A 13,989-nucleotide genomic window follows, 5' to 3' on the forward strand; every position below is an offset into this window, starting at 1 on the left:
TCAGAAATCCCCCTGCCTCTGCCTCCCAAGTGCTGGATTAAAGGTAGACGCCACCAGTGCATGGCTACTCCAGTTCTTTAGAGACAGCAAGCATACATTTTTCTCTTAATATTGCAAAAGAATTCAGAGATCTGTCTGCCAGCACAAACAATAAGCAAGTTGAACTCCTATTCTTTCTCACAGCCTTATGGGCCGTCCTGAAGGCCCCAGTGTTTACCATTTCACTGAGCCACAGATACACCCTCAGCTCTTGGACCCATGCTGTCTGAGTATCATGGCATCATTGATGTCAACAGGACATTCCTCAGGGGACTGTGAAAATGTGTACATTATTACACAAACAAGCCTTACACCCAGGGTAGCCATCGACACTCATGGAGGCTCACACTGGGGCTCTGTCCCAGGGGCAGGAACCATGTCACTCTGTCCCCACCATGACCACACCAGGCTCGGCACTAGCCTACTTAGTGGATTCCAGAGCTATGTCAAAACTTATCTGAGCCCGGTGGTGGTGGTGGCTGCCTTTGATCCCAGCACCTGGAAGGCAGAGGTGGGTCTTTGTGAGTTCAAGGCCAGACTGGACTATAGAAGGAGTTCCAGGACAGCCAGAGCTACACAGAGAAACACTGTCTGGAGGGGAGGGGCATTTTGAGTTGGGCAGATGACTCGGGTAAAGGCACTTGCTAAGCCCCCGGATCCATGGTGGAAGGAGAGAGCCCACTCACACAGCTGGCCTCTGACCTCCATACATGCTGTGGCACACATGTAACTCCTCCCCACCAATGACATAATAAAAAGAATGCAGGACCAGCATGACCAGCCTCTGAGGAACAACTGCCAGAGTTGCCTCTGCATCCTCCTGCATGAGAACACCCATGCACATATGCATATCCCCCCAAAACACAAAGGCACCTGCACAGGGTGTGGCTTGGCAGTGGGAGTCCTCTGAAGGGATTCCCACAGTAAAGCACTGTGTGATCTTTGATGTGCATAGGCCTCTCTGGGCTCATTTCTTCACTTAGAAGATGGTGAAGACAGCAGTCACTTCTCAGGGGAACACACAAAAAAGGTGACAGGGAGGACCAGCTTTTGTTCATCATCGCCATCATCATCAGTTGACACAGGGTCTCATTACATGTCCCTGGCTGTGCCGGAACAGCCTCTGCCTCCTGAGTAACAAGGCTGAATGTGTGCCCCACCAGGCCTGGCCTATTTTTACTATTTTTTGTTTTGTTTTGATTGGGATAGGGTCTCTCTAGATAGCCCTGCTGGCTCTCTTGGAATTCACCATGTAGACCAGGCTGGCCTCAAACTCTCAGTGATCTGCCTGCCTCTGTCTCCTGAGTCCTGGATTAAAGATGTGAGCCACCATGCTCCAGTCAAACCTATTTCATTTTTTAATGTGTATATGTGTGTTGGTGCAGTTGCTCATGGAAGCCAGAAGAGGGTGTCAGGCCTGTTGGCATGGGAGGTCTGGGCAGTTGAGAGTCACCACCATATGACCACTAAAAGCCAACCCAAGACTCTCTGCAAGAGCAGCGGTGCTGCTGACAGCCTTGAGCCACCTCTCCAGCCCCGGTGACAGCCTTGAGCCTCCTCTCCAGCCCAGGGCCTTGAATCACTGGGTGATCGGTCTGGCAAGATTCTGGGTGGCTGGATTGTGTGCTGGGATGACTACTTTTTCAGCAGGTGGGCACCCTAAACAAAGGCTCTGGAACAACCTTGGGCTCCTGGAATTCACAAGACATGGATGTGTGAGTGAAAATGAGGCAATCCTGTGCTCAGGCTGGCCTCTAGATAGGAGCTGGGCTGTGACCTTGGACTTCCTCCATATGCTAACTGTGAAGTTCCTGCCCCTCTAGAGCTCTAGGTCCAGAAGTCGTCAGTTTGTTGTATGAATCCAAGATGGCAACCCAGAGTGGGTACAGCCACATCAAAGGACACAGCAAAAGGCAGAGATCCTGAGGCAGTTTTGATTCCTATTTATTCAAGAGAGCAGAGTAGAGATGGGTGAGGGCCAGGTCTTGTCCTCTGAGCATGTCAGATGCGGATGTGGAAGGTGCTGTGTGCAGAAAGTAAAGGTGTCACTGACAGCTCACAGACAACACCCCATCAGGTCCCCAATATCTCCTTTCTACACTCAGAGGCAAGCAGGGACCACAGGCCTGTGAACCCCCCAGAAATCACAGATGGTAATTTTCTTGTCCCCATGGGACTTGTTGGGGCCAGGTATGAGGCCAGGGGTCAACCTTGGGGTCATTCTACAGGTGGCTCCCACAATATGTTCTTTAAAATATTTACCTATTTGTGTGTGTGCGTGTGTGTGCGTGTGTGTGTGTGCGCGTGTGTGTGCGCGCGCGCGTGTGCGTGTGCGTGTGTGTGCGTGCGTGTGCGTGTGCGTGTGCGCGCGCGTGTGCGTGTGTGTGTGTGTGTGTGTGTGCGCGCGTGTGTGCGCGCGCGTGTGCGTGTGCGTGTGTATGCAGCATGTTATGTGAAGGAGCCTGCAGAGGCCAGAAGAGTACACCAGGTCCCGAGCTGGCGCTGGAGTTGTGGACAGTTCTAAGCCATCATGGGGCATGGGTGCTGGGAACTGAAGCACAGGAGCAGCCAGAGCTCTTGAGTCCCTTCTCCAGACCACAAGACCTGTTCTTGATTTGATTGATTTTGGGTTTTGAAGACCCTGGACAACTCTGTAGCCCATGCAGCCTGGAACTCACAGTAATCCTCCTGCCTCAGACTCCTGGATGTCTCAACCACAGATATGTGTGCCACTATGCCCAGATCTCCCTGGGGATTGTAAGCACCTACCTGGATAATATTCACATCCCAACTCCTTTCCAGACTGGCTGTTGGACTAAAAACTGGTAGTTGGCTACCTTTGAGCCTCAATTTACTCATCTGATAAATGGGAGTGGCTAGGCAAGTAATGGCTCAAGCCTTTAATCTCAGCAGTCCAGAGGTAGAGGCAGGTGGATCTCTGTGAGTTCAAGACCAGCCTGCTCTACATAGAGAGTTTTAGGCCAGCCAGGGCTACATAGTAAATATAAGCAAAACCAAATCAATCAATCAACCAAACAGAAGGATGCAGCTCCAGGTTCTAGTCTTCTGACTGTGTTAACCATGTGCCCACCCCCAGCGCTGCAGCTGAGCCTCTGACCCTATCCCAGGCTGCCGAGGACAGCTGTGTGGACCATTCACAGTAAAACTCTGTGGCAGTTGATGGAAACGCTGCTTCTGTCCACAGGAGATGCTCACAGCCTCCTAACTATGGTCCTCAAGCAAAATGGGCTGAAACTGGAGAAGCTGGGGATGTTCCCTGAGGCCTCCGATGACACGACAGGAATTCTCATCGCTGGGTTTGAACCCTCACCTGAGGAAGTCTGGAGCTCGCAGGATCATGTTTTGGAAGTCCTCCAGGGACAGTCGCCCGTCTTGGTCTCCGTCTGCTTCATCCAGCACCTTCTCACACACCAGGGTCACTTCCTCAGCACTCAGTTCTCCACGGGTCAGCCTGGTCACTGTCTGCTCCAGGTCCCATGCGCAGATGTAGTTGTCATTGTTGAAGTCTGTGAAGCCAACAGTAAGGGAGACACCAGGCAGCAGAAGGACATGTCTGTCCTCCATGTTTGGAACTGTACATGGATACCCAGAACTCATGCAGCAGTTATTGAGCACCTACTGATTACCCTACAGCTTCGCACCCTGGGCACTGAGAGCCATTGAACCAGTGTGACTTATTGCGTGCCAGGCACTATGATTACTGATCTTCTCTTACTTCAGCATTTATGAAGTGCCTTCTGCATGCCAGGCACTGTGACAGCTTTTTCATTCATTCAGTTTATTGACTGCTTAATGTGAGTCAGCCAGACGCCCTGAATTCATTTCACAGTTCTCAACAAGCATTTGTTAGTGCCTTCTGCTTACCAGCCACTGGGATAACGTATTTATCCATCCATCATTCACAACTGACTGAGCATACACAGTGTGCCAGGCATATATATAACTGCTCTTTACTTATCCATACATTCAGCAAATATTTACTGGATACCTACTATGTGTTAATTTTTTGACATTCATTCACTTAAGTATATATTAAGTACATACTATGTACCAGGCATTGTGATAGCTGCTTCTTAATCATTCTCTAGCTTATCAAGTATTTATTGTATGCCAGACCCTGTGGCTGTGATTTTTTTCACTAATTCCCCCTACACATGCTGAAGTAAGAAATAGTGTAAAAGGTTATTTTCACATTACAGAGCTGCCTGTATGCTCCTGGTGACCTCCACAGCAGATATAGCTGAGGTCATACACAGGAGCACAAGTGACTCAATCAACAGATGAACCATCACCTGTGGGAGCTATGAGCTGTTGGGGCCTGGGAGAGTTTTACTGGTTCATTTACTGAGTGTTGGGTACTATGGCATCATTCTTCATTGGTTCACCCGTGAGTATTAAATGTCTACTATGGGCCAGACTCTGAGAAAAATGCTGCTATTCCATATGTCCTCATATTGAACACTGAATATTGTGCTCTGAAGAGAGACAGATGGGGACTCCTGGGTGGCATCTCTCGGTGGAGAGCTCCAGGGTGGAGCCCCTGCCTAGAATCCCCCAGTGAGGGGCTAGGGGCATGACTTAGGGGTGGAACCCTGCCTAGAATTCCCCAGTGAGGCTGTAGATTATAAGCAGAGGGCACAGAAGAAGCAAATGTCCTGAGGCTGGAAGCATTTGATGAATTCAAGGAAGGATGAACCTAATATGGGTGGAAGTGTCCAAGGAGGTCTGGGATAGGGTGGAGGCCAAGGCTGTGTGGGTACTGGAGTCCCCAGGGAAACAAGCATTCTATGGTTTCCTTCTGATTCCCACCCACAGGGCCCTGTACGCACCATAAATCTTAAAGGCATAGTAGGCCTTCAGGTCCCGTGGAGCCATCTCACTCATCACTGAGAACATATCCAAGAAGTTCTCTAAGGTCATGTGACCATCCCCATCTTGAGAGAAGACCTGCGCAATCCTCTGGCGGAAAGGGTTATCCTAGGGACAGGAAGGCAGGTTTCTGCTCTTCGGGGCTCCTCCAGAGCCCACAGATGTGATCCATGCCCCTACCCAGAACCCAGAGGCCTGGGACAGGAAGTCAGGCAACCGTACTCCTCACATCTGTGCATCCCATTTCCAGTTCTACAAGATGCTTGTGACCCAATGAAGCCAATTAGAAGCTGACATTTATCTAGCAGCTGTAACGGACCTGGGAGGGGCATGTCACTCAAGCTAACCAATCAGAGCCTTTCTGAGGCAGTAGGAGGCCTGTGTAAGCCTCCTGAGACTACTCCTTGACTTTTCTAATTTGTGGTTGTGTGTGTGTGTGTGTGTGTGTGTGTGTGTTTCCAGGGTTAGAATCAGGGACACACACATGCTGAGCAAACACCACCACTCAGCTATCCTCAGTGTGTGTGCACACTCCCTTTCTTTGCTTTGTTTTAAAATAATTTCTTTTTTATTATTTGACAATTATAGTCACATATATTGTCTTTTTAAAATAAATTTAGGGCCTGGAGAAATGGCTCAGTGGNTAGGAGCACTGGCTACTCTTCCAGAGGACCTAGATTCAGTTTTTAGCACCCACATGGTGGCTCACAAGCATCTGTAACCCAGAATCCAACACCTTCTTCTGGCCTATGCAGACACCAGGCATGAATATGATGCACAGACTTATGTGCAAACAAGACAACCACATGCATACAATAATATGTTTTTAAAGAATAAAAAAATAAGCCAGGCAGTGGTGGTGCACAGCTTTATTCCCAGCACCCAAGAAGCAAAGGTGAGTGGATCTCAGTGAGTTTGAGGCCAGCCTGGTCTACAGAGCCACTAGGACAGCCAGAGCTACACAGAGAAACCCTGTCTCTAAAAAACAAAAACAAAACAAAGACCTGAAACAAACACAAGTCAAAGTAGCCTTGGGAAGTCCCTGAAACTAACAAGATTCACTAGCCCTGTCTTCCCCAAGGGCGTATATTCTCTAAGGACTACCAAGAGATGCTCTTAAACAAGCTGGGCTGCTTAAAAGAGGCTCCAACCTTAAGAGGTTTAGATCAACTGAGTCACTTGGAAAGAACACTAACACACTGTTCTGTCTGCAGGCTATACAGTGAGCTCCAGGTCCCCAGCTTTTTGAGTTGTCACCCATGCTGGGGTGGGCTTTGGTAATGCACTTGACTTGGATTCATTCTAATCCAATAAGGAACACGTGGTGGTTTGAATAAGAATGGCCCTGATAGGCTCATATATTTGACTTGTTAGTCATCAAGGAGAATCACTACTTGAAAAGGTTTAAAGGTGTGGCCTTGGAAGAAGTGTGTCATAGGGGTTGGGGGAGCTTTGAGGTTTCAATACCCAGGCCCAGAGTCTCTCTCTCCCTGCAGATCCCAGTGCAGCACTCTCAGCTACTTCTCCAGCACCGTGTCTGCCCGTGTGATGCCATGCCCCCCGTCATGATCAAACTAAACCTGAAACTATAAGCAAGGCCCCAATTAATGCTTTCCTTTATTTGAGTTTCTGTGGTCATGGTGCCACCTCATAGCACAGTGACCAACGCAGAACCCCAAGAAAAATCATTGGTTTACCAAGTTGGGCTTTGGTAATATCTGTACTTTGGTCTGTCATCTGGGGTTAGTACATGTTTATTTGTGTTTCCCCAGGATAGATGTCTCTCACCACCTCTGAATGACACCATAAGAGGTGTCAAATCCACTGGGGCTGGAGTTGCAGGCACTTCCCTCCCCCATACATACATATTCCCCTCCCCCTAACATTCCCCCCATACACACATATTGCCTTCTTTACACACACACATATCCCCAAACACACCTCCATACTCCCCACACACATTCACACATACCCACATCCCCCACAAAACATTTGCACACACACATATTTACACACACACACACACAAATTCCCCACAAAACATTTATACACGCACACATATTTCTCCCTACACCCACATTCCCCACAAAACATTCACACGTGCCAGCCTGGTCTACAAAGTGAGTTCCAGGACAGCCAGAGCTACACAGAGAAACCCTGTCTTAAAAAAACACACACAAAAAAATTCACATGCGCACAGACACACAGACACAGACACACACACACACACATACACCTCACATTCCCCACACACAACATTATTCTTCCCCCCCCACACACATTCTGACACATAAACATACATTCCCTCTCCATTCCAACATACACATTTCCTCCACATTGTCCCCATACATACACATCCCCCCACATTCCACACTCATGCACACACATCAGTGCACACACACACATCCCCCTATACCTCCATTTCCTCCACACACATTACTCCTTTAATGAGCATAGTAAAAAAAAAAGTGCCCATTAGACATGTAAAGACAGCCTAGTCAGACAGTGGGTGCTCTGATAACCAGAACGCAGTGATATCACACACTCAAGATAACCAGACACAGCCCTAGGACCCCGTGATGCCCCTGCACAGCACATACGCAGAGACCAAGGGCAGCGCTCTGCTCTGCACATCTGGAGAGAGGCCACCTCGAGCTGCCCTGTGGCTGGAGTCTCCTCCAGGATCCTGGCCCTCAGATCAGAGACTTCTGTTGGACTCTGGACCTGACAATCAGCGAAGACCCATGATTGCACGGGTGAGCTGCCTGGGGAGACGGGCTTGGGACCTTAGTAAGGAACTTAGATGTGAACCTTGTGTGATGAACCTCAGCAGAGTGAAATACAACTTTTGTGTGTGTGGATTCAAGACAGGGTTTCTCTGTGTAGTTCTGACTGCCCTAGAATTTGTTCTGTAGACCAGGCTGGCCTTGAACTCAGATCTGCCTGCCTCTGCCTCTGTGTCTTTCTGATCTACCTACAGCCCAGACTAGTTTTAAACTTAAAGACTTGCTGGCCTCTGCAGGAGGTCTGAGTCCCACCATGCCCTAGCCCATGAGTGCCCTTTAACCTTGTCCTTCTTGTGTGTGCCTCTTGGAGCCCCAGTTTTCTTTTCTGTAAGATGGAGGTATCCGTGACCACATAGGAGAGCAGTAGAGATGTTTTCAGCCTGCTTCTTTGTCCACAGCCCAGGATTACCTTCAGCTCTGGCATGCTGCCAATCAGCTCATAGGGTACCTTCACCTCGGGACTGGTCGTGTAGTCAAGAGGCACCAACTGAGGGGCCAGGTCCTGGTATCGATAGAACAGCCTGGTATGGGGAAAGAGAAAGCGGGAAAGGCTGGGAGCCAAGAAGCAGAAGGGATTTGTCCTCAGAAGCCTCATGCATGAGTCTGAATCTTGGGTGCACAGAGCCAGAAATAACTACCCATGTTTCCCTCCTCACAGACAAGGCCAATGTGAGCAGGAAGTAGAAACCAGGTAAGAAGGAAGAGCTTCCTGGAGGAGGGGACATTAGTGTTGGGCTTAGAAGCAGGAGTAGGAGTTCACCAGGAAGATGGAGCTGGAAGAAAGATGCTAATTGTTGATCATTCCACAGCCAGTGTTTGAGGGACCTGGATGTATAACCTATACAACTCCATCATTACCTCACAGGACCCTGCGTCTACTGCTCCTCCACTCTCAGCCACCACTTTGCTGTCTCTACAGTAGGAGGCAGGCTTCCTCCAATGGGGCAGGGGACAGACAAGCAACTAACACTCTGTTCCTAATGCTTCTGCTCCCCAAGTGTTGGGGGTGATGGGCTTGTGCTGCTTCTGGTTGGATTTTTTTTAAGGTGACGTACAAAACACTGACCAGCACACACACAACCTTTCCATACAAACTCCTCACCTGCCTTAAAGAGACCATCCAAAGATGGATCCTCTGATGTCTGCAAGCTGCTAGGAACTATCTGGGACAAGGATGTCCCTGGGTTTTCTCATGACTACCTGCGGATAGCTGGAGGGGAGGCTTAGTTCTAAAAGTCCCCTCCCCTTGTCAGGAGTCCTGCGGGGGGAATGCCCTGAGTGTTTACCTTTCCTTTTAAAATATTTTTATAGTTATGTATTTATTTGTGTGTATGTGTGTGCATGCTACAGCACAGGTGTCAAAGTCAGAGAACAACTTGTGGAAGTGGATTATCTTCTACTATATGAGTCCTGGGTTTTAACTCTGATCCTCAGGTTTGGCAGCAAGCATCTTGGTTTGTTGAGCCATATTGAGGACCCACAGAGTTTGTCTCTCTTTTTGCCATTCAGTGAGTTCCTCTCTCCTCCCAGCTTTGGTTACTCTGTTTAACAATCTGGAAGCCTGGACCGGTCAGAACACCACTCATCAGGACTCTGTTCATCTGCCCTGGGAACTGAAGTCCTCCTTGCCCAAGCCTCAGTTTTCCCACCAGTAATCTGATCGTGATGGCCAAAGTGGCCTTCCAGTTGTCCTCACAGACAATGGGCTGATGGGTGAGAGGTGTACCCATTAATAATGGATGCCCTGTACCCACATAAGAGGGACTCGGCCTGATGCCCCACAGCTGAACTGCAGCCGGCTTGGGTTTCACAGATAATGGCCCAACAGACAGAAGGGTGTCATGGGAGTTTCATCTCTGTCCATCCTGCTGGGCTCAAGCCAGGAACCTGCAGTCACCCAAGGGCTGCCAATACTCCCCCACAATCTCCTTACCACTTACAGCTGAGGGCTGGATCTCAACTCTGCAGTGGACTCCCAACCTCAAAGGGCCAGTGTGCCTCTCCAAGGCTCTAGCACCTTCTGTGGCTCCCTGCTACCCTTAGGTAAAAGGATAAGTTCCTCAGTACAAAAACTCAGCCAGTACAACAGGGTGTGACTTCTCAGCCTCAGTGTGAGTCTCTGCCTCAGTCCACTGACCTTGAGGCAACACCCACATCAAAGCATGTTGGTACAGGCTTGCAAGGCAGAGGCAGGTGAATTTCTATGTTCAGGGCCAGCCTGGTCTACAGAAGGAGGTCCAGGACAGCCAGGGCTACACAGAGAAACCCCGTCTCTCGGTGAAAGAAAGAAAGGAAGGAGGAAAGAAAGAGAAAAGGAAAAACAAGAGGACCCAATATGGCAGATGACTCAAACAATTGCCTGATGACCTGGGTTTGACCCCTAAGACTCTCGTGATGGAAAGAGAGACTGGAAAGCCAGACCAGCTGTTTAGTCCCAGAACCCACTTAAAGAGGGCAGAAAAAAAATCAACTCTGCAAATTCTCATCTAACTGCTATACACGCACCATGACACATATTCACACATTTGCACACTCGCACATCACGCCCCCCTGCAATAATAATATTTTTTTAATTGCAGCTAGCTATAGTGACATATACCTGTGATCCCAGCACCCAAGAGGCAGAGGTAATTTTGAGGCTAGGCTGGGCTCATTCTCAAACAAACAAAACAGAACAATAGCAAAAAGATTGCACAAAGGCCCTGCAGTGACTACAAAGTTGTTTTGGGGTGTCACCTCCCTTCATTCCCCCACTGACCTCATGATCTCCTTCCTCGTGAAGAAAGTACAGTCCTGTGGGGAGAGAAACCAGCTTGACCCAGACCTGCCTCTGGGTCATCTCTCTGTGTGCCCCTCTACACACTCCAAACCCACACGGCATCCTGATGTCCCAAATAGGGCGGTGCCAACCTGGCAGGACCCACCGCGCACACCCACCTGGTATTCCTCCAGCTGCTCATGACTAAACACAGTCTGCTTGTTGCCCATGCTGCAGGCTGCAGCCTTGAATCCACTGGCACTGAAATTACAGGTGGCTCCTCGGGGGCACCCGTGCGCCCTGGCTGTCACCTGCCCACCTATCCAGTTGGTTACCCCAAGCTTGGTGAAGCTCAGGTTACAACCCGGCTCTCAGGGCAAGCTTTTGAATGTGTCCACAGGTGTGGAAGAGGTCTGGGAGAGGTCACAGAGAAGCCATTCTGTCTGGGACACCTTCAAGGGAAGGCCATGCACGCACCCCAGTTCACATCCTAGCTTTGCCCCCTGCTAGCTGTGTGGTCTTAGGTAATTGTCTGACCTCTCTGAACCTTGCTTGTGAAATTGAAATTACATTACCATCTATAGGATCAGTCTGAGGGTGACAGACACATTGGATGTGGCAGTGCGTGACTGTGGCTGAGGCAGGAGGCTGAGGATTCCTGTACTTGCTTCCCTCTCTGCCTCCCCTCCCCTCCCCGCTCCTCCTCTCCTCTCCTCTCCTCTGTCCTCAGCCTTCCTTACTCTTTCCCTTTGGCCCTGTCCCAGTCATTTCTGGGTCCCTACTTTAATGAGGACAATGCATCACTAAGCAGAGGCCGTATGACACCGTGTGCCTCAGTTTACCTGTGTGTACAATGAGGTTGTTCTGCTTAGAGGAATATCTGTGACTGTGAAAAAGACCCATCTGAATAAATCCATTCAGAGCCCCAGTCATGACTGCTGCCATCTTCTCAGCATCCGTAGTTTATAAAGAAAGAACCAGAAGCTCAGAGATTCCAGACACTGCCTCGGGAACACACAGCTTCACAGGTACGAACAAGGGTAAAGATCTCTAAAGGGACTCACACGCATCTCTGAGGCCAAGTTGCTTGGGTGCCTGAGACTTTATTTATTTATGTATTCATTCATTCATTCATTCATTCATTCGTGTGTGTGTGTGTGTGTGTGTGTGTGTGTGTGCATGTGTATGCGTGTGTATGAGTTTGGTTTCTAAAACTGTGATAAATAGCATGACCAAAAATAGCTTGGTAAGGAAAAAGTTCATTTCATCTTACAGCTTACAATCCACCATGATGGGAAGTAAGGGCAGAAGCTCACGATAGAAACCCAGGGGCAGAAACTGGAGCCAAGATGCTCTAGGAGTTCAGCTGGCTTGCTCTTCAGGGCTTGCTCCTCCTCCTCCTCCTCGTCCTCCTCCTCCTCCTCCTCCTTCTTTTTCAATTTTTTTTACAGTATGTATGTATTTATGTGCACTGTGTGGGGCCCACAGGGGTCAGAAGAGGTCATCAGATTCCCTGAAACTATAGTTACAGATGACTGTGAACCACCATGTGGGTGCTGGGATTCCAACCCCAGCCTCTGCAAGAGCAACAAGTGTTCTTAACCTTGTTGTGCTTTTGAGCTTGCTTTCTTATTGCACCAGGTACCATATGCCTAGGGTTTGTACCACCCACAGTGGGCTGGGCCCTCCCACATCAAGGCAATACCCCAGGCTTGCTTACAGGTCTATCTGATGGCAGTATTTTCTTAATAGAGATCCCCTCTTTCTAGATGACTGTGGCTTGTGTCAAATTGATCAAACAAACAAACAAACAAACAAACAACAACCTAAGCAGCACAATGTGAGAGGTCAACTCTTAGTAGTTGCTTCTCTCTTTACACCATGTGGCTCTACAGGATGGAACCCAGGTCATCAGGCTTAGTAACAAGAGCGTTTACTTAGCCATCCGGCCCCTACAACACCCCTTTGTTCATGTGAGGTGCCCAGTGCTGGCAGCTCTCAGGCAGCGTCCACAAGTTCACCTCCTGCTCCTTGGGTCCCACTACCTGGCATTAGGCAGTGGCCTGCTGTCCCCTGCAGTTGTAACTTGGAAAGGCAGGCGCCGCTGCCTCCCTCCTGTAGATGGATTCTGTTTCCCACCACGCAAAGCCACTTTAGTAAGGAAGATGAATGAGGCGGTGCATAATTGTCAATGCAGTAGTTGGGAAATGAAGGCAGGAGAATTTCAGGTTCGTGGCCAGTCTGGGATGCAGAGTAATAATTTTGTAACATCAAGAAGCAAGAAAGGGAGTCAGGGCATGGTGGCACATGCCTTTAATCCCAGAACTCAGGAGGCAGGGGCTGGTGGCTTTCTATTAATTCAAGGCCAGCCTCGTGTTCATGGAGCATTCCAGGACAGCCAGGGATATATGAGAACTTGGTGGGGTTTGTTTGATTGGTTTGGCTTGGCTTGGCTTGATATTAACCATTGATGCTTTGCCTGCATTTTGTCTGTGTGAGGGTGTCAGATCTTGGGGTTATAGACAGGTGTGAGCTGCCATGTAGGTGCTGGAAATTGGACCTCAATCCTCTGGAAGAACAGTCAGTGCACTTAACCACTGAGCCATCTCTCCAGCCTCATCCCACAGTGTTTTAGTCAGTTTCCTGCACTTTTACAAAATACCCAACATGGAATACTTATGAACACACACACACACACACACACACACACACAAAGTTAAGGAACTTCCAGCTGTAAAACCTTAAGAGGAAGTGCAGAACAAATTCAGGAAACTTTCCATTGATTTAGTCAAAGCTGTGAGATCAGGCTCAGAAAGGCCTAGCATTTCACAGGTTTCCAGCAAGTGAAGGCAGAAACCACAGATGAGGAAGTGGGCTGTGTGAGAAACTTACAAAGGTGTTGTATAAAAGAAGTTGTGTCATTTCAGGTGTATGTGTAGAGCAGGTTTCAGGAGCAGGGTTGGAGGAAGAGCCGACAGTCTTGGGGAAGGGAATAGGGGAGTTTGTAGTGTGTGTTTTTAATCCTAGCACTGAGACAGCTGAGACGAGAGAATTGTGAAAAGTTCCAGGCTAGCCCAGGCTACGAAGTGAAACCCTGTCTCAATAGCCAAAACCAAAGAAAGGAGGAAGGGGTGAGCCTGGGGCTTGGCTAACAGAGTGAACCACACAAAATAGGGAGGTAGAGGCAGGAGGATCAGGGATTCAAGGTTATTCCTGACTACACACACACACACACACACAGGAGCAGGCAGGTTCAGAGGCCAGGAGAGGGTGTTGGGTCCCCTGGAGCTGGTGTTACAAGTAGCAGTGAACCATCATGGGAGTATTGGGAACAAAGTTGACTGCTGAACCATCTCGTCTGCCCCAACATATGGAATGAAAAGAAAAGAAAAGAAAAGAAAAGAAAAGAAAAGAAAAGAAAAGAAAAGAAAAGACGCCCGGCGTGGTAGCACATGCCTTTAATTCCAGCACTCGGGAGGTAGAGGGAGGCGGATTTCTGAGTTCGAGGCCAGCCTG

General features: G+C 49.0%; 1 protein-coding gene across 2 annotated transcripts; it reads right to left on the reverse strand.

Moving 5' to 3' along the window:
- Window positions 1-2,040: 2,040 nt before the first annotated feature.
- Window positions 2,041-10,703, reverse strand: Cib3 (calcium and integrin binding family member 3). Of its 2 annotated transcripts, XM_021219559.1 has the most exons (6): window positions 10,653-10,703; window positions 10,474-10,508; window positions 8,125-8,236; window positions 4,890-5,037; window positions 3,371-3,566; window positions 2,041-2,062 (listed from the first exon to the last, which is right to left on the reverse strand). In XM_021219559.1, the coding sequence occupies exons 1-6, from the start codon at window positions 10,701-10,703 to the stop codon at window positions 2,041-2,043; spliced, it is 564 nt and encodes a 187-aa protein (XP_021075218.1). The 2 variants fall into 2 exon arrangements, with proteins under 2 accessions (XP_021075218.1, XP_021075219.1); XM_021219560.1 differs by lacking the exons at window positions 8,125-8,236; window positions 10,474-10,508.
- Between the last annotated feature and the right edge of the window lie 3,286 nt (window positions 10,704-13,989).

The sequence above is a fragment of the Mus pahari genome, chromosome 19, assembly GCF_900095145.1.
Source record: "Mus pahari chromosome 19, PAHARI_EIJ_v1.1, whole genome shotgun sequence".
NCBI classification, from domain to species: Eukaryota; Metazoa; Chordata; class Mammalia; order Rodentia; family Muridae; genus Mus; species Mus pahari.

Bases quoted from the DNA above. Each gene is read 5' to 3' on its own strand.
- Cib3 (XM_021219559.1), bottom strand. From the start codon at position 10,703: ATGGGCAACAAGCAGACTGTGTTTAGTCATGAGCAGCTGGAGGAATAC. The intron at 5,038-8,124 runs GTAATCCTGGGC...TCCTGTCCCTAG, and splicing joins GCAGCATGCCAGAGCTGAAG to GATAACCCTTTCCGCCAGAG. The intron at 3,567-4,889 runs GTGCGTACAGGG...TTGGCTTCACAG, and splicing joins CTATGCCTTTAAGATTTATG to ACTTCAACAATGACAACTAC.